Raw genomic sequence first — 19,891 nt, 5'->3', positions numbered from 1 at the left:
AATATTTTAAATGCAAATAATTTCACACTTTGGAGGGAAGTCAAATCAAGAGAAAGATCTCATTCTACTTAACCTGAAGGGTTAAACTATGACTACTTTAGGTGATGCATCTTGTTGGTATGGACGCCTTGACAATCCTGACCTTGGGTGTAGTCTGTGAGGAGTTTGTACGTTCTCCCTGTGACTGCATAGGTTTTCTTCAGGTGCTCCAGTTTTCTCCCACATTCCAAAGATGTGTAGGTTTGTAGGTGAATTGGTTTCTGTTGACACGTATACAAGTAGTCGCTGGTCTGTGTGTACTTGGTGGGTCAAAGGGCCTCTATCCATGATGTATCTCTAAACTAAACTAGAGACACAGGTTATTTACAGATAGCAGTTTCAATCTGTGTTAACATCAGCACAATACTTTGAGCTTTATGTTTGGCCATTTGAACACTGCTTGAGGCTCAGCCAACAATCATGAGGCAAAGACTGTGTTTGGCAGGAGAAAAAACCTATCTCCAAAGAAGTCATCTTCTATATGCTGTGTTGCTTTACTGCTGCAAACGACAGTGCTTATACATTCTCTTTACTTCTCAAGGTGAATGACAATTTGGACTCTAAAACATCCAGAATCCAAGTAGGCCTTTCTTAAGCCCATTGGGAAATGAATTGTGAATAATGTGTTTATATTCACTGATACAGCACGGAAACAGACATAGAAACATAGAAAATTGGTGCAGGAGTAGGCCATTCAGCCGTTCGAGCCAGCACCGCCATTCAATATGATAATGGGCTTAGGTTAGGTAAGGGGGAGGTGCAGTGAGGCCTGGGTTTCCTTGTACACCGGTCACTGAAAGTTGGCTTACAGGTACAGCAGGCAGTGAAGAAAGCTAATGGAATGTTGGCCTTCTTAACAAGAGGATTTCGGTATAGGAGTAAAGAGGTTCTTCTGCAGTTGTATAGGGCTCTGGTGAGACCACATCTGGAGTATTGTGTACAGTTTTGGTCTCCTAATTTGGTGAAGGACATCCTTGTGATTGAGGCAGTGCAGCGTAGGTTCAACAGATTGATCCCTGGGATGGCGGGACTGTCGTATGAGGAAAGATTGAAAACACTAGGCTTGTATTCACTGGAGTTTAGAAGGATGAGGGGGAACCTAATAGGAACATTTAAAATTATAAAAGGACTGGACAAGCTAAATGCAGGAAAAATGTTCCCAATGTTGGGCGAGTCCAGAACCAGGGGGCCACAGTCTTAGAATAAAGGGGAGGCCATTTAAGACTGAGGTGAGAAAAAACTGTTTCACCCAGAGAATTGTGAATTTATGGAATTCCCTGCCACAGAGGGCAGTGGAGGCCATATCACTGGATGGATTTAAGAGAGAGTTAGATAGAGCTCTAGGGGCTAGAGGAATCAAGGGATATGGGGAGAAGGCAGGCACGTGTTATTGATAGGGGACGATCAGCCATGATCACAATGAATGGCGGTGCTGGCATGAAGGGCCGAATTGCCTCCTCCTTCACCTATTTTCTATGTTTCTATGTTTCAAATAGCTGATCATCGACAATCAGTACCCCGTTCTTGCTTTTTCCCCATATCACTTGATTCCGTTAGCCCTTAGAGCTAAATCTAACTCTCTCTTGAAAAACCCAGTAAATTGGCCTCCACTGTCTTCTGTGGCAGATAATTACACAGATTCACAACTTTCTAGGTGAAAAAGATTTTCATCATCTCAGTCCTAAATGGCCAACCCCTTATTCTTAAACAGTGACCCCCTGATTCTGGGTTCTCCCAACATTGAGTACAATTTTCCTGCATCTATCCTGTCCAATCCCTTAAAAAGTTTACATGTTTCTATAAGCTCCCCTTTCATCCTTCTAAATTCCAGTGAATACAAGTCCAGTCGACCCATCCTTTCAACATATATCAGTCCCGTCATCCCAGGAATTAACCTGGTGAACTTACGCTGCACTCCCTCAATAGCAAGAATGCCCTTCCTCAAATTAGGAGACCAAAACTGCACACAATACTCCAGGTGCGATCTCACCAGGGCCCTATACAACTGCAGTAGGACCTCCTTGCTCTTGAACTCAAATATTCTCGCAATCCTCTGGCGGACTGTCCGTGCCGATCTGCGATCGCCCCATACATTAGCATTACACTACTGTATTCCTTTGCCACTGTAATTGTGTTTGCTCTGCTACAAAGGGTACAGTTGCATATATATGGGTGTTGTATAAGATAGAACTTCACAGTCCAACGCACTTTCAAAATGGTGAACTCGGAGAGCATTGATTTAAACATCTTAGGCGTGAACGTTCTTAGCTGTGATGCAAACATTGAAATTAATTAAGGGTTTGACAGGTAAACTTGATTATCTTTTCTGCTTCGGCAAATAGACAAGCCATGCGTGAGATCGTAAAATATAAAAAGTAACATTGTTATCAACCAGATAAATAAACTCATTAAATATTTCATCTGTTCTGCTTTACTGAGAGGCATCAAAAATGTTTTTGCTATATGGGTGAATATAGAAATGCTCATATATTTCAATGTTCATTCCATTCTGCATCAATCATTTCTATTCTACATTTCCTTGATGATCGTCCCCTTTGATCTGTATTTTCACACCTTACCCTTCCATATATTTAGACTCCCTCTCCCCTGACTCTCAGTCTGAAGAAGGGTGTCGATCCAAAACGTCAACCATTCTTTCTCTCCAGAGATGCTGACTGCCCTGCTGAGTTTAGTTTAGTTCATAGATATAGTGCGGAAACTGGCCCTTCGGCCTACTGAGTCTGCACCGACCAGCGATCCCTGCACATTAACACTATCCTACACACACTAGAGACAATTTATACTTATAGAAAGCGGGGTATGGAAGAGAGTGTTTCCGACACTTCCCTACCATTCCTTGACCTCACTATCTCCATCTCAGGTGATAGACTTCTGACCGACATCCACTATAAACCCACTGACTCCCATGGCTATCTGGACTACACTTCTTCCCACCCTGCTTCCTGTAAGGACTCCATCCCCTACTCCCAATTCCTCTGTCTATGCCGCATCTGCTCCCAGGATGAGGCGTTCCACCCCAGGGCATCTGAAATTCTTCAGGGAACAGGGGTTCCCCTCCTCCACCATAGATGAGGCTCGCACCAGGGTCTCTTCCATACCCCGCAACACTGCTCTCTCTCCCCATCCCTGCACTCGCAACAAGGTCAGAGCCCCCTAGTCCTCACCTTTCACCCCACCAGCCGTAACATACAACAAGTAATCCTCTGTCAGTTTAGCCACCTCCAACGTGACCCCACCACTCGCCACATCTTCCCATCTCCCCCCATGTCTGCCTTCCGCAAAGACCGCTCCCTCCGCAACTCCCTTGTCAATTCTTCCCTTCCCTCCCGTACCACCCCCTCCCCGGGCACTTTCCGTTGCAACCGCGAGAGATGCAACACCTGTCCCTTTACCTCCCCCCTCGACTCCATTCAAGGACCCAAGCAGTCGTTCCAGGTGCGACAGAGGTTCACCTGTATCTCCTCCAACCTCATCTACTGCATCCGCTGCTCTAGATGTCAGGTGATCTACATCGGTGAGATTAAGCGGAGGTCAGGCGATCGTTTCGGCGAACACCTCCGCTCGGTCCGCAAGAACCTACCTGACCTCCCGGTGGCTTAGCACTTCAACTCCCCCTCCCATTCCCCGTCCGACCTCTCTGTCCTGGGTCTCCTCCATGGCCAGAGCGAGCAACACCGGAAATTGGAGGAACAGCACCTCATATTCCGCTTGGGGAGTCTGCATCCTGGGGGCATGAACATCGAATTCTCCCAATTTTGTTAGCCCTTGCTGTCTCCTCCCCTTCCTCAGCCCTCGGGCTCCCCCTCCTCCTTTTTCCTTCCTTCTCCCTGCCACCCCCTAGTAGTCTGAAGAAGGGTTTCAGCCCGAAACGTTACCTATTTCCTTCGCTCCATAGATGCTGCTGCACCCACTGAGTTTCTCCAGCATTTTTGTGTACCATCTGTAATTCCTTCCTACACATAATTAATTGGGCTGACAGAAATAAGGAATACAATGGAAAAAATAATAAAATAATTCCTCTTCCCCCTTCTTCATCTAACATTAAAAGATTATGGTTTATTTTTAATCTCAATGTGCAATCATTATGTATGCGTTCACAAACAATGGAGAAAATCAAATAATGGCACAATTTTAAAGAAGGGAAATGAGATGAACCAAGGTCAAAGGGGCCATAAATAGTCGTCAAGAGTGTTTCATTGTCATATGTTCCAGACAGAACAATGAAATTCTTACTTCCAGCAGCACAATAGTATATGTAAACACAGTACTCTGTAAACAATATAATAAATGAGAAAAAAAAAATATATAATTAGACCAAGTGCTGACCCATTGCGCCCCGTCCCCCAACAAAATATTCTACCACTTACCCATAGCCCCAACTATGCAGGCACAGCTGACGGGTTCCCATTGTGACGCCAGAGATCTCCGTTGTGACACGAGTCATGACAATCCTCCCCCAACTGGGCCTCGCCATCTCTCTTCCTACCCCTATCCTCCTCCATTCCCCCTCATCATCTTTCCCCTCTTCTCCTCCCCTTCCCCTCTCCCTCCCTCACCTCTCCCTCCCTCACCTCTCCCTCCCACCTCTCCCTCCCTCTCCTCTCCTCCTCACCTCTCACCTCTCTCCCCTCACCTCTCTCCTCTCCCTCACCTCACCTTTCTCCACTCACCTCTCCCTCCCTCACTCTCCCTCCCTCCCTCACCTCACTCCCTCTCTCACTCTCTCCCTCTCCTTTCTCTCCTCTCCTTTCCCCTACACTCAGTCAATCCCGCCGTCCCTCCATAACCCCTCTCCCCTCCCTACCCCCCTCCTCTCCCTCTATCTCCCTGCTTCCCCCACTCCTCATCTCCCCTATTCCACTCACCCACTCTCCCTCCTCCTCACTTCCCCCACTGCCCTCTTCTTCCTGTCCCCCACTCACTACCTTCCCCACTCCCCCCTCCTCTCCCTTTATTCTCCCTCTTCCCGGCTCTCCCTCCTCACCTCTCCCAATTTCCCCTACCACTCCCACCCCTACCCCCCTCCTCTCCCTCTAACCCCCCCCTGCTCCCCCACTTCTCACACCTCCCCCCTATCTCCCCCCCCCCCCCCCCCCCACAATGACAATCGCAATTTTTCTTTAAAATAACCTGAACACAATGTTAACTTTTAATGAGAACTGAAGAATTTCATTAACACTGAGTTCTTTTGAAAATCGCGATTTTTTAAATGTAAATGAGATTTGGGATCCCATTGTGACATCATTGTAACATGGCTGACGGACAGGGCAAGTCGAATAGTGGTTTGAAATTGTTTTTGTGTAAAGTTTAAAATGTCAATAACTTTTAAAATATAACATCAATCCGAATGAAACTTGTTTAAAGTACATCCCAGGACAACGGTGAGTAAGGTGTGCCAAAAACTGGAACACTATCATGTACTGTTTTGGCAAGGTTTCGGGATATCACATCAACGCATGCACGCATGCATACAAACAAACAAGATGAGAGGTTTAGTAATATATATAGATAATATGTAGATATACACACACAGTACGCATATGCATTTATGTATATATGGGGATACTGTATTTATAAAATATATACACACACACACACACACACACACACGCAGTATACCCATATACACACACATATATGCATACTGTATGTGTGTATATAAATACACACCCGGGGGGGGGGGGGGCAATATCTTCATCAGCATGGGTACTGCAGATGTGTTATTGTCCAGTTAAGACAACAGCCCAAGATGAATACATACTGAAGATATTGAAGTGCTTGGATTAGAGTCAAGCGGAGATTACTGTTGCGATCTTTGTCGGAATTACTCACACCTCTGCATGAAAGAAATAGACTCTGTGGGTGATTTACAGCAGTTGCAGAACAAGCTGGAATAGTAATGAACTCATTTGGAGATGGGTTACATCAGCGTAACCTGTTTCCGATTAATGCTTGGTTCCATTTGGACAGAAAAGGTGTCATGTTAAAATTCTACAGAAATGCTGGCAGTGTTATGCAGTAGCACAGTGGCACAGTGGTAGAGTTGCTGCCTCACAGCACCAGTGACCCAGGTTCCATCCTGACAATGGATGCTATTTGTATGGAGATTCTACATTCTCCCTTTGACCCCCATAGGTTTTCCTGGGTACTCCTGTTTCTGTGAATTGTCCCGTGTGTGTAGGATAGAACGAGTGTACGGGGTGATTGCTGGTCGACGCGGACTTTGTGGGCCGAAGGGCCTGTTTCCACGCTGTATCTCTAAAGTGTAAAGTCTAAATTGCGAAGTATAAGCCATTGGCTCTTAGGCAGAGGAATGCCGAATCCAACATGGTACGTTCTTTTATCGCTCCATGTTGCAGAGGAGCCAGTGTATTTTTGGTGATGTCCTTTGGTTCTGACGGTCCATCGTTTAATGAGATCTGACTGTTGCTCTGTTGACTTTCAGCAATGAACTGTACCGATCCTGGATTTGTGGAGAATGCTGTTCGGATGGGGCAGGAAGACAACCTGCAAAGCTTCAGGTTTGGAAGCAGCGTGATATACCAGTGCAAATGGAGCTTCTACCTTCTCGGCACAGCCGTACTTACCTGCCAAATGAACGCCTTGTGGGACCGAGCTCGCCCAAACTGCTTACGTAAGTAGCATCCAACTTTGGGAATTGTCACCTTTCTCCGGTTACATTCGGAATTACATTTGGTGTAGTTTGGAGTTTAGAGATACAGCACGGAAACTGTCCCTTCGGCCCATCGAGTCCACAACAACCAGTGATCACCCTGTACAGTAGCACTATGCTACACACTAGGGACAATTTACAATCTTTACGGAACCTACAAACCTGTACGTCTTTGGAGCGTGGGAGGAAACCGGAGCACCTGGAGCAAACCCACACGGTCACAGGGGGGGAATGTAGAAACCCAGTGCAAGCAGCACCCGCAGTCAGGATCAAACCTGGGTCCCTGGCGCTATATAGCCCCTGTCCCACTTTCACTACCTAATTCGCGACCTTAGTGAAATTCTTTGCTTGCACACCCAAGGTATGCAAATAGTCACCGCATAAAGGGTGCTGACAAAGTTACAACGTAATTGCTGAAGGGAGAAGCGAGGCCAAACTTAAATCAAGGTAAGAAAGGAAAAAAGCTGAGGGAGGAATCCCGCTGAAAGGGGTGAGGTGTGAATGAAGGGACAGTTTTTTTGTGAGTAGAAAGAAAATGTCTCAAGTGAAATCAAGTGGGTAAGAGGTGACTCTGTTGAGATAGGGAGGGGAAATGTAGGTAAAGAGTTGAGTTGATGGAGATGTGGAAATGGCTGTGCAGCGTTTGTACCGTGTGCTGCTCGTGTTTCAAGGTTTCAAGGTCAGTTTCAGATTCAGATTCAGATTCAGATTCAATTTTAATTGTCATTGTCAGTGTACAGTACAGAGACAACGAAATGCATTTAGCATCTCCCTTGAAGAGCGACATAGCAAACGATTTGAATAAAAAAATAAATAATAAGTGTCCGGGGGGGGTGATTGGCAGTCACCGAGGTACGTTGTTTAATAGAGTGACAGCGGCCGGAAAGAAGCTGTTCCTCGACCTGCTGGTTCGGCAACGGAGAGACCTGTAGCGCCTCCCGGATGGTAGGAGGGTAAACAGTCCATGGTTGGGGTGAGAGCAGTCCTTGGCGATGCTGAGCGCCCTCCGCAGAGAGCGCTTGCTTTGGACAGACTCAATGGAGGGGAGCGTGGAACCGGTGATGCGTTGGGCAATTTTCTTTGGGCAGTTTATTGTCACATGTACCAATTAAGGTACAGTGTAATTCGAATTACCAAACAGCTATACTAAAAAAAACAAGACACACACTACATAAAAGTTTACATAAACATCCACCACAGGGGATTCCCCACGTTCCTCACTGTGATGGAAGGCAATACGGTCCGAACTGCTTCCTCTTTATTCTCCCGCGCCCGGGGCATTCAAACCATCGGGGTGATCGAAGCTCTCGCAGCCCGTTGGTCGAAGCCCCTGCATCGGGGCGGTCGAAGCACCCGCGGCTTGGAGTTCCCAAAGTCGGCCTTTGACCACGAGCTCCACAATGTTCAAGTCCACAGACTCCCCCGGTGGAGCTCTCGAAGTCGGTCTCCAGCAAAGGCCGCCAACTTCACAATGTTAGGTCACAGTGCAGATACGGAAAAAAATCTCATCCAGGGGTAAATGGGACGAACAAGGTTGGGAACCCCTGATATAAAACAACAAAAGAAGGAAGGGACAGACAGACTGTTGGCGGGGCAGCCATTGCTGGCTCCACGCGGTGGAATCACTTTGGTTTACTTTGCGCAGCTGCAGTAATACAGGATATAGTCTCCCATTCGATCATTTCCATGCAATAGCCAGATGATATTTTAAGTAGCTATTGCAATCCTAACCTTTTTTTGTATTACAATTTTCTTTACAATTGGTGAAAATTGAATTTTCCAACTGCTTTGTAGGCTGGTATGGAAGGGAGGACATTGAAATCACCAGTGAAACAACTCCCTTACCTTGGAGTCATGTTTTACTTCATGCTAGTGGGGTGAGACGGATAATTATTCTGCAGAGGTTTCACCTCCTACCAACCTTGTGAATTATTGATTTGAGTATCCATGAGAAATGAAAACCTGCATTATCTCAAACCTGCTTCCAGTCTGACGAAGGATTTTGGCCTATATCCTTCGCTCCATAGATGCTGCCTCACCCGCTGAGTTTCTCCAGCATTTTTGTCTACCTGCTTAAACCTCATTTCTTTGTGGTATAAGTTCATAAGTGATAGGAGCAGAATTAGGCCATTCGACCCATCAAGTCTACTCTGCCATTCAATCATGGCTGATCTATGTCAAGTCAGCTTGAACAAGCCTTTGCATTTTAGTTTAGATTTGTTTATTATGGTCACGTTTAGTTTAGTTTAGTTTAGAGATACAGCGTGGAGCCCTACAGCCCGCCGAGTCTGCACCGGACGACAATCACTCCCTACACTGGTCCTATTCTACACACTAGGGACAATTTACAGAAGCCAATTAACCTACAAACCCACACGTCTTTGGCATGTGGAAGGAAACTGGAGCATCCAGAAAAAGCCCCCATGGTCATAAGAGAAAGTACAAACACTGCACAGACATCACCCGTTATCAGGATCGAACCCGGGTCTCTGGCGCTTTAAAGCAGCAACTCTACTGCTGCGCTACTGGGCCGCCCTAAATAATTATGAGCATTCTTTGAATTGCATAAAGTTGACATTCCACTGAAGGAGAGGTGTAAGAGGTTTGACAATATAACACTTCTCACTAATCATGTGGTTAGTACTGTGAAGGAAATAGACTTCATGACTGAAAAACTACTTTTTCAATTGGTTTCTTTCACCAAGACACAAACACATCCATCTACCACTGAGCCACCCCCACAAGATTTAAAAAAAACCCACTAGCAATAGTAGTACCAATACCGATACTTGGTGAGCACGGTGGTGCAGCAGTAGAGTTGTTGCCTTACAGCACCAGAGACTCGGGTTCGATCCTGATTACGGTGCTGTCTATACGTAGTTTGTACATTCTCCCTGTGACCCGGGAGCTCCGGTTTCCTCACACACTATAAATACTCGCGGGTGTGTAGGTTAATTGGCTTTGGTAAAATTGTAAATTGTCCCAAGTGTGTGTGGAATAGTGCAAGTGTGTGGAGATCATTGGTCGGCGCTGGCTCGGTGTGTCGAAGGGCCTGTTTCCACTCTGTATCTCTAAACTAAAATTAAACTTGGATGCAGAAGTAAAATTGGAAAAGGTCTGACAGGGCAGCTGTTGCCTGTGGATCCTGATTGCAGGTAAATAAGACGCCAGGGGGAAACAAAACATATTACAGCACAATAAGGTAATGTGGAACATGCTGCAAACTATCCCAAGTTCCTTTGGGTTAGTTACGCAACTACAGCTTTTGAGATTTAAAGAGAGCTGTAAACCTAATCATAATATTAAAATACCACGCCACCAGTTAAATCATCTGGCTTTCAGCCAAAGGGTAAATATAATTGTCCTCTTACCTTTTCAACTTGTAGAGCATAATAGGAACTTTGCACCATTTATACATTATGCCAGTGATAAAGTTCAAATTTTCTTATACATATTGCAGTGTCTAGAACCCTTAATTGGTGCGGATTGATATGGAAACAGAGAAATTGGGTTGTTTTCACAATAATAACCATTTAAAATGTTCCAGTAATATCATAGTCATACAGTATGAAAACATGCCCTTCAGCCCAACTTGCCCACGACTAACATGTCCCAGCTACACTAGTCCCACGTGCCTGCATTTGACTCGTATCCCTTTAAACCTGTCCTATCCATATACCTGCCTAAATGTTTCTTATTGATGTTTCTTCATGTTTCTTATGTACTGTCCCGTTGGCATGGCACAGTGGTGGAGTTGCTGCCTCAGCACCAGTGACTCGGGTTCGATCCTGACTACGGATGCTGTCTGCATGGAGTTTGTACGTTCTCCCTGTGACCACGTGGGTTTTCTCCGGATGCTCCCATTTCCTCCCAGACTGCAAAAACGTATAGCTTTATGGGATAATTGACCAGTAAGAATCGGTAAATTATCCCTCGTGTGTAGGATAGTGTTAGTGTGCGGGGATCTCTGGTCACGAGGGCTTGCTGGACCGAAGGGCCTGTTTCCGCACTGTACCTTTAAATTAAATTAAAAAACTAAACTAAACTAAAACGTTCTGAGATCAACCTTTCTCAAAAGTACTGATAGTACTCAAAGTCCATAATAATGCCATAAGTGTTAGCTGTTGGAACATTATTGTCAAAATTGCTCATCCTTCTAACAGGTGCAAGGACCACTCAGGTTTGCTGCTTGCACTTTTTGGGTTAATTAATTTCAAGTTGGGACAGTGACATGCATATGATACAGTCCCCAATCAGACTTGTCTACCCACACTCTCCAGAAAATATTAAACAGCTGACCATACCAATGGTTTAACCGACTCAAGGGGGTGGAAGATTGCAACCTTCACGTGGTCCGCCCTGTTTCGACGAATGCAATCAACTCGGCGTGCACAATCAAATAAGATCAAATAGAACAAGTTGTCCGACAACTTTAGACTGTGCACGCCACACGCAAGAAGAAGAAGAAGAAGAAGAACCGACTCGAGTATCATATTAGACAAAAATGCCAGAGTAATTCAGCGGGACCAGCAGCATCTCTGGAGAGAAGCAATGGGTGACGATTCAGGTCAAGACCCTTCTTCAGATTGATGTAGAGTCTTGACCCGAAATATCATCCATTCCTTCTCTCCGTAGATGCTGCAACAACCACTGAGTTTCTCCAGTATTTTTGTCTACCTGCGATTTTCCAGCATCTGCAGTTCCTTCTCAAACGAGTATCATAAATGGATTTAAGTAACTGGATTTAAAAAAAATGCTCTTCTCATTTCATCAATCTTAGACTTTAGGAAACTGAACCACACAGACATTAAAAGGGTTTCCCTTAAGGGCCTGTCCCACTTGGCCGTCATTTACGCGACAGGCCGGTAGTGACTGACGTGCAACGGTCCCGTGCGTCATCATGCGTCCGCACAGCCGTCTGGAAGGTGTGACGTCATTTGAAGATAGACACAAAATGCAGGAGTAACTCAGAGGGACCGGCAGCATCTCTGGAGAGAAGGAATGGATGAAGTTTCGGGTCGAGACTCTTCATCAGTCTGAAGAAGGGTCTCGACCTGAAACGTCACCCATTGCTTCTCTCCAGAGATGCTGCCGGTCCTGCTGAGTTACTCCGGCATTTTGTGTCTATCTCCAATGGTCTTGGCCCCGCTCTGGGAATGACCGTGAGCCCCAGGCCAAGCTCGGCGATAGCTTGCCTGTTACTGCTGCTGTTAGAGGTGAGACGTTACGCCTCGCCAGGGTCTTGGGCCTGTCCCACTTTGGCTGTCAGTTACGCAACAGGCCGGTGGCACGCGAAGATTTTATACAGGATGAAGTCCACACTCCTCCATGCCACTCCACACTCCTCCACACCACTCCATGCGCCCATCCCGCGCTACCCACGCGCTACCCACACGCTAGCAGGTTGCATAAATGGCACACGAATTACGCCAAGTAGGACAGGCCCTTTAGGGGGCGGCACAGTGACACAGCTTTAGAGTTGCTGATTTCAGTGCCAGAGATCTGGGTTTGATCCTGACTATAGGTTTGATACTGTCTGTACGGAGTTTGTACATTTTCCCTGTAACTGCGTGGGTTTTCTCTGAGTGCTCTGGTTTCCACACTCCAATGGTTTATAGGTTACTTGGTTTTGATAAAATTGTAAATTGTCCCTAGTGTGTTTCGGATAATGCCAGAGTACGGGGATCGCTGGTTGGAGCAGACTCGGTAGGCCAAAGGCCCCGTTTCCATGCTGCATCTCTAAAGTGTCAACCTTGATTATGCAAACTGTAGAACATAACTTGCACTCTGCTGTATATTTGACCGTGTTATTTTACATTTTGGAGAGAGAGTGGAGATAATGATTGATCATTATTCATTGCTTCTTTCTCCCTCCATTTTGTTTTTAAAGCAACAAACCTCACCCATGATCACCAATTTGTTGATTTCAGCCAGACACTTAATAACACTCCTCAGTAATAACATTGAAAAACAGCTTTTTCTTGATGAGGCACAGTCATGAATTATGATCAAATCCATGTGGTTTACTGATAACAGCATTAGTAATATGCAGGAGGGAACTGCAGATGCTGGTTTACACCAAAGATAGACACAAAGAGCTGAAGTAGCTCAGCGGGTCAGACAGCATCACTGGAGCAAAGGAATAGGTAATGTTTCAGGTCCAGACCCTTCTTCAGACTGAGAGTCAGGGGAAAGGGAAAATAGAGAAATAGACAGTGATGTAGAGAGATATAGAACAAATGAATGCAGGATATGCAAAAAAGTAACAATGATAAAGGAAACAGGCCATTGTTAGCTGTGTGCTCGGTGAAAACAAGTTACAGACAATGAGACTCAACAAGACGACTTTGAAGCTGGTGCAACTTGGGTGGGGGAGGGATGGAGAGAGAGGGGATGCAAGAGTTATTTGAAGTTAGAAAAATCAATATTCATACCACTGTAACCGCTCCCGAGCAATTGTCAAATCCATAGACCCCCAAGGTTGCGTTAATGTGCGGACAGAGTGTAGGAGGCTCCAATACATCCAGAATGTCTACTCCGTCATTCAATCATGGCTGATCTATCCATTGAACCAGTGAACCAGAGAGGGAGTTCCGGGATTCCAAGTGACTGAATATTGGTTAAATTGCGCACTATCAATCTCGTAAATGACCTTTTATAAAGCCCGATTGTGTAATGATGCGAAGGAAATGTTTCTTGTTTTTTCCAACATTGCACCTGAGCTGATAAAGAAATACTAATAAATCATTCAATTTTTCAAATGTGCCATTTGTTGGCATATCATCCATTCATTTAGACAGAGGTGAGTTTCAGATATTGCGAAAATAGTGCAGTCATCGAGCATTGGAAAATGGTGATTGATTGCATTTTATTCAAATGGAAATTAATAAATTGTGCACTAATGTTTTAATGCAATTTTGCTCATTTTTAATGTTACGAAATATTACAAAACCATTGACTGAGATGTTACTAAACCAGTTGAACCAAACTACTGTCTTGTGATATTGTTAAACTGCTTGAATTTACAAAAATATATATTATATTTAATAAGTAGGTAAATTTGCTCCTGAATTGATATAAGCAAAGTAACTCAGCGGAACAGGCAGAATCTCTGGAGAGGAGGAATGGGTGGCGTTTCGGGTCGAGTCCCTGGTTCATTTCCATCTTGCATAGTTGATCAATCAACATTAAGATTCATTTTATAAATTATCCCTCTTTCATATTTTTAAAAATATTTTAAATCATGCTCTTGCACTTTAATATATTTTCCCAACCTTTGCCACCTGGATGAGAACCTACATGAGAGCCTCAATGTTTCAATGGGTCTTTATTATCACATGTACACACTGTATGTAAAGTTATTTTTATGCATGCAGTTCAGTAAAGTACTGAAAGTTCAGTGCCACACCTAAACACAATCCCTGATGGCACAATGCGTAGGGAAATAGTCCACTATTGCAAGAATCGCCAGGTTTTGGCACCATTTTCAGACTCCAGTCCAGTCCTTGTGCTCGGTCTCCTGGAGCAGTGCCCGATCCAGGCGAGCCCCAGGCTGCTGCAAGGCCTCCAACCGACGTCACCGTCCGGATCGGCCACCTTCAGCCTTTGTGCCCCGGAGGTACCTCCCTCAGCTGACCTTGACGGCATGGATGGTGAGACCCCGGTTCACTCTCTCACCGGCCCTTGCTCTCGTGTCCACCGTCGCTGGCTCCCTCTGTCCACCTCTCAGGTTCTCTGGCCCTCGGTGGACGAGCAGCGGCTGGGCTCGGCGGCTCCCTCTCTAGGCCACGGCCCACCAGTCCTGCCTTCTGGCCACACGGCATTGAACATAAACCCAGCCTGGGTTTCCGGTAAGATTGTTCTTAAACTTTTCAACGTTGAGTTTATCGATAGCTACACAAGGTATATATTATTTACATTTTGTCTGGCACTGATTGCATCGTAGCATTACTCTCTCGGATTCAGGATTCATTTTTTGCTCATAATTTTTGCTCCTTCATTGGGCCTGAGCTACAGGGAGATGTTGACCAGGCCTCAAGGGCTGAACTTTATTCCTTGGAGCATAGGAGGATGAGGGGTGATCTTGTAGAAGTGTACAACATCGTGAGAGGACTAGATTGGGTAAACGCAGAGTAATGGAACTAAGTGGAACGGAATACTTTATTGCCACGTGACTATGCACAGTGAGATTCTTTGCTTGCATACACAATGTGTACAAATAGCGGCCACCTATGGCACTAACCAAGTTACAAAGCACGCCGGCTCCTGGTTTTGCCCCTCTCCCCCCCACTGAACCGAGGGCCAGAGGACATAGGTTTTTGAGGGGGGGGGGATAGATTCAACAGGAAACAGGTGGGCGTATGGAATGAGCTGCTGGAGGAGGCAGTTGAGGCAGGTACTATCACAACATTAAAGAAACATTTGGACAGGTACATGGACAGGATATGGTTAGAGGGATATGGGCCAAACACAGGCAGGTGGGACTAGTGTGGATGGGACATGTTGGTCGGTGTGAGCAAGTTGGGCCGATGGGCCTCTTTCCACACTGTATGACTCCATGACTCCAGCTGATAGTTTTCTGCTCGAATCTTAAATCCTTATTGACAAGACAAGGCAGGATTGCTCTGCTTTATCCCTGCATTCTTAATGATATTTCATTCTGTAACTGATTTTAAACATACAGAGATAGAACATTAATATATTTGCTCCTGTCACCACTGGAGTGATAAATAGTCTTACACTGAGAATTTCGATCCTCTGTGGAGATCATGTAGAAAATGTACAATACCTCATTTTTGGATACATCTTTTGCATTATAATTGCAAACATAATGGCAAACGTATCTACTAAGACACAAAGTGCTGGAGTAAGTTGATGTTTCAGGTTGGAACTCTTCTTCAGACTGAAAGTGGAGGGGAGGGAGCTGGAGGTAAGCAAAACCTGACCTGATTCAGACTGACAAAGAGTGCCGGAGGAACTCAACGGGTCAGGCTGCATCTCCGGAGAACATGGATAGTTTTTTAGTTTCTAGTTTTGGAGATACAGCGCGGAAACAGGCCCTTCGGCCAGCGATCCCCGCACTGAACAACCAAGGAGTTACCGGCAGCATCTCGGGAGAAATAAGATAGGGGACGTTTTGGGTCGGGATCCTTCTTCAGACCCGATCAGACTCAAAATGTATAACCATATAACAATAACAGCACGGAAAACAGGCCATCTCAGCCCTTCAAGTCCGTGCCGAACACTTATTTTCCCCTAGTCCCATCTACCTGCACTCAGACCATAACCCTCCATTCCTTTCCCGTCCATATACCTATCCAATTCATTTTTAAATGATAAAATCGAACCTGCCTCCACCACTTCCACTGGAAGCTCATTCCACACAGCTACCACTCTCTGAGTAAAGAAGTTCCCCCTCATGTTACCCCTAAACTTCTGTCCTTTAATTCTCAAGTCATGTCACCCATTCTTTTCTACAGAAATGTTGACTGACCCTGCTGAGTTACTCCAGCACTTTGTATCTATCTGTGGTATAAACCAGCATCTGCAGTTCTTTGTTTCTACTGAGTTCTTGATTTGGCCTCAAAGATTTGAATAGATATTGTAGCAAGTGTCAATTAGTTGTAGTGTCATCCATTGTGAAGCTCAAAGTGCATTCACTATCTTTAATTCAGACTTTACCTGACATTATCTTACACAAGACCTACTCCCTTTATCCTGTATCTGTACACCGTGGACAGCTTATTGTGATTATGTATAGCCTTCTGCAGACTGGATAATGCACAACAAAAAGATTTTCACTGTCCCTTGGTACACGTGGCAATGAATTTGTAAAAACTGTGTGTAGAAAAGTATTGTTAATTCTGTATAGAGAACCACTAGTATTATTCGCTTTAAATTGGAAGTAATTGATTAAAGTTCTTCATTGCACTTTTTAGTTTAGTTTATTGGCATGTGTAGCGAGGTACAGTGAAACGTTTTTTGCTCACTAACCATTCAGCAGTAAGACGATACATAAGGTCATAAGTGATAGCAGAATTAGCCCATTCAGCCCATCAAGTCTACTCCGCCATTCAATTATGGCTGATCTATCTCTCCCTCCAAACCCCATTCTCATGCCTTCTCCCCATAACCCCTGACATCCGTACTAATCAATAAGCTATCTATCTCTGCCTGAAAAATATCCATTCACTTGACCTCCACGGCTGTCTGTAGCAAAGAATTCAACAGATTCTCCACCCTCAGACTGAAGAAATTCCTTCTCATCTCCTTCCGAAAGGAACGTCCTTCAATTCTGAGGCTCTGACCTCTGGTCTTAGACTCTCCCACAAGTGGAAACATCCTCTCCACATTCACTCCATCCAAGCCTTTCACTATTCGGTAGGTTTCATGATTACATGATTACAATCAAGCCTCCACAGTGTACAGATACATGATCAAGGGAATTATGATTTGTGTAAGATAAAGTCCATTTAAAAATAGTCCAATGAGGTAGATGGTAGGTCAGGACTGCTCTCTATTTGGCTTAACTGCCTGATAACAGCTGGGAAGTAACTGTCTGTGAATCTGGAGGTGTACGTTTTCACATTTCTGTACTTCTTGCCTGATGGGATAGGGGAGAAGAGGGTGACCAGGGTGAGACTGGTCCTTGATTATGCTGGTGGTCTTGCTGAGGCAACGTGAAGTGAATATGGAGTTAATGTAAGGGAGGTTGGTTTGTGTGATGGTCTGGGCTGCGTCCATAACTCTCTGTAATTTCTTGCGGTCTTTGATGGAGTTGATTCCAAACCATGCTGTAAAGCATCCTGATGAAATGCATCCTGCGGCACATCTATAGAAGTTGGTGACATGCTGAACTTCCTAAGCCTTCTACGCTTGTAGTGGTGTTGGTGTGCTTTTTGGGCTGCAGCCTGTTCTGCAAATACCACCAAATAAATCATTGGTGTTTTTTCTTTATGTTATATTCAAGATAATTCAATGTTTTTGCGACTTACTTTTGCATGTGCATTCCAAAAGATGTATTTAATTGTAATTGGAACAAATGACCAGGCAGTTCCACTTTAGACTTTAGAGATACAGAGTGGAAACAGGCCTTTCGGCCCACTGTCTGTGCCGACCCCATACACTAGCACCATCCTACAGGGATAATTTACAGAAGCCAATTAATCTACAAATCTGCACGTCTTAGGAGTGCGGGAGGAAACCTGAGCACCCGGACGAAACCCACACAGTCACAGGGAGAACATACAAACACTGTACAGACAGCACCCTACAGTCAGGATCGAACCCGGGGTCTCTGGAACTGTAAGGCAGCAACACTATCGGTCTGCCACTCTGACACTATACCACTCCAGGGCATCAGTGGTTCAGTAATATGTGAGATGTTCCCCAGTCCAGTATACATGTGCGGTTTGTGAGACAAGGTTGTGTTTGAAGGAGTAAATAAGACAAGATCATTCTTTGACTGCAGAAAATAGCCCAGGGCTTATTGTGATTATCGGGTCCAGTCGTAGAGAGTCATACAGCATTGAAATAGGCCCTTCAGCCCAACTTGTCCATGCTGACCAAGATGCCCCATGTACACTAGTCCCACCTGCTCACTTTTGGCCCATATCCCTCTAAACCTTGCCTATCCGTGTACCCGTCCAACTGTTTTTTAAATGTTACTAGACTGCGCAGACCCGTTGGGCCTGCTCCCCCATTGCAATATTCCACCACACAGCCATTCCTCAAACGCAAACCCGTTCCCCAACGCAATATTCCACCACTCATCCATAGCCCTCAACTGGGCAGGAGCAGCTCATTTCCCCTCATCTCCCAGCACTCCCTCCCCCTCCTCTTCACCCTCCCTCTTCTTTCTCTTCTCCTCCTCCCCTCCCCCATTCCCTCCCTCACCTCTCTCTTCCTATCATTTCCCCTACTCTCAGTCACTCCATCCCTCCCTCCATAACTCCTCTCCCCACCCCACCCCTCCTATCCCTCAATCCCCCATCTCCCCCACCTCCCCCACTCCTCACCTCCCCCTATCCCTATCCCCCCCCCCCCCCCCCCCCTATGGGGCCGTGCCGAGGATCCGAGGCCTAGGTGCTAAGCCTGCCTCGGATCCTTGGCGCGGCCTCAGCCCGCCCCCGGAGCCGGAGCCGGCCGCTGCCGCCACCCTCAATGCCCAGGCACTGGATCATCACATGGCCTCTCCCAGTCCCCGCTGCTGCCAGCCCTTCAGCCCGCAGGCCCCGGATCGTCGGAGTGGCCTCTCGCTGCCACCGCCGCGATCTGAGGAAGCAGAATCTGCCACAGGCAATGATGGTCCAATTCTACACGGCCATCGTAGAGTCTGTTCTCACCTTCTCCATCATGGTCTGGTTCGGTTCAGCCACCAAGCACAACATCTGGAGGCTGCAGCAAAATGTCCGATCAGCAGAGAAGGTTATTGGCTGCAACCTTTCCTCCATTGACAAACTGTACACTGCAAGGGCCAAGAAGCGAGCGGGTAAGATCATCTCTGACCCCTCTCACCCAGGCCACAAACTCTTTGAATTGCTTTCCTCTGGAAGGCGACTCCGGACTGTCAAAGCTGCCACAGCCAGACATAAAAACAGCTTTTTTTCCACGAGTAGTAGCTCTACTCAATAACCAAAAATCTGTAGCCTCCTTTTGCTCTGGTATTTTATTCAATTCACATATTTAATCACTAATGTTTTATTATTAATGTTTAATGTTTTATGTGTCATTCCTAACTGTCACTATGTCGTTGCCACTTCTGTGCGGAGCACCAAGGCAAATTCCTTGTATGTGAATACTTGGCCAATAAACTTATTCATTCATTCATATATATAGATGTATATATAGATTATAGTAACTGCCTCAACTACTTCCTCTGGTAGCTCACCACCCTCTGCGTGAAAAAGGTAGCCCCGCAGTTTCCGCTCTCACCTTAAACCTATGTCTAAAGATTGCTCAGAGTATAGTCGGCAAGTTTGGGGCTGAATCTACTGGTTCATGTAGAGGTCCAGCCGCACAATTGATAGTGCTGCTGACTCGCAGCGCAAGAAACCTGGGTTTGATCCAGACTAAGGGTGCTGTCTGTACGGAGTTTGTACGGTCTCCCTATGACCACTTGGGTTTCCTCCGATTGCTCCGGTTTGCTCCTGCACTCCA

The 19,891-nt window shown here is 45.7% G+C and overlaps 1 protein-coding gene across 1 annotated transcript in view; it reads left to right on the top strand.

The window, feature by feature from the left end:
• Positions 1-19,891, top strand: part of LOC129697526 (CUB and sushi domain-containing protein 1-like) — a 512,171-nt gene that overhangs the window by 375,478 nt on the left and 116,802 nt on the right. Inside the window, exon 41 of the mRNA XM_055636177.1 lies at positions 6,506-6,694. Within this exon, the coding sequence (XP_055492152.1) occupies positions 6,506-6,694 (189 nt within the window). The remainder of the gene's footprint in view (positions 1-6,505; positions 6,695-19,891) is intronic.

Source organism: Leucoraja erinacea, chromosome 5, assembly GCF_028641065.1.
Source record: "Leucoraja erinacea ecotype New England chromosome 5, Leri_hhj_1, whole genome shotgun sequence".
In the NCBI taxonomy this organism is placed as follows: domain Eukaryota; kingdom Metazoa; phylum Chordata; class Chondrichthyes; order Rajiformes; family Rajidae; genus Leucoraja; species Leucoraja erinaceus.
The sequence above is the reverse complement of the archived record's forward strand: the minus strand, read 5'-3'. Positions and strand labels throughout refer to the sequence as shown.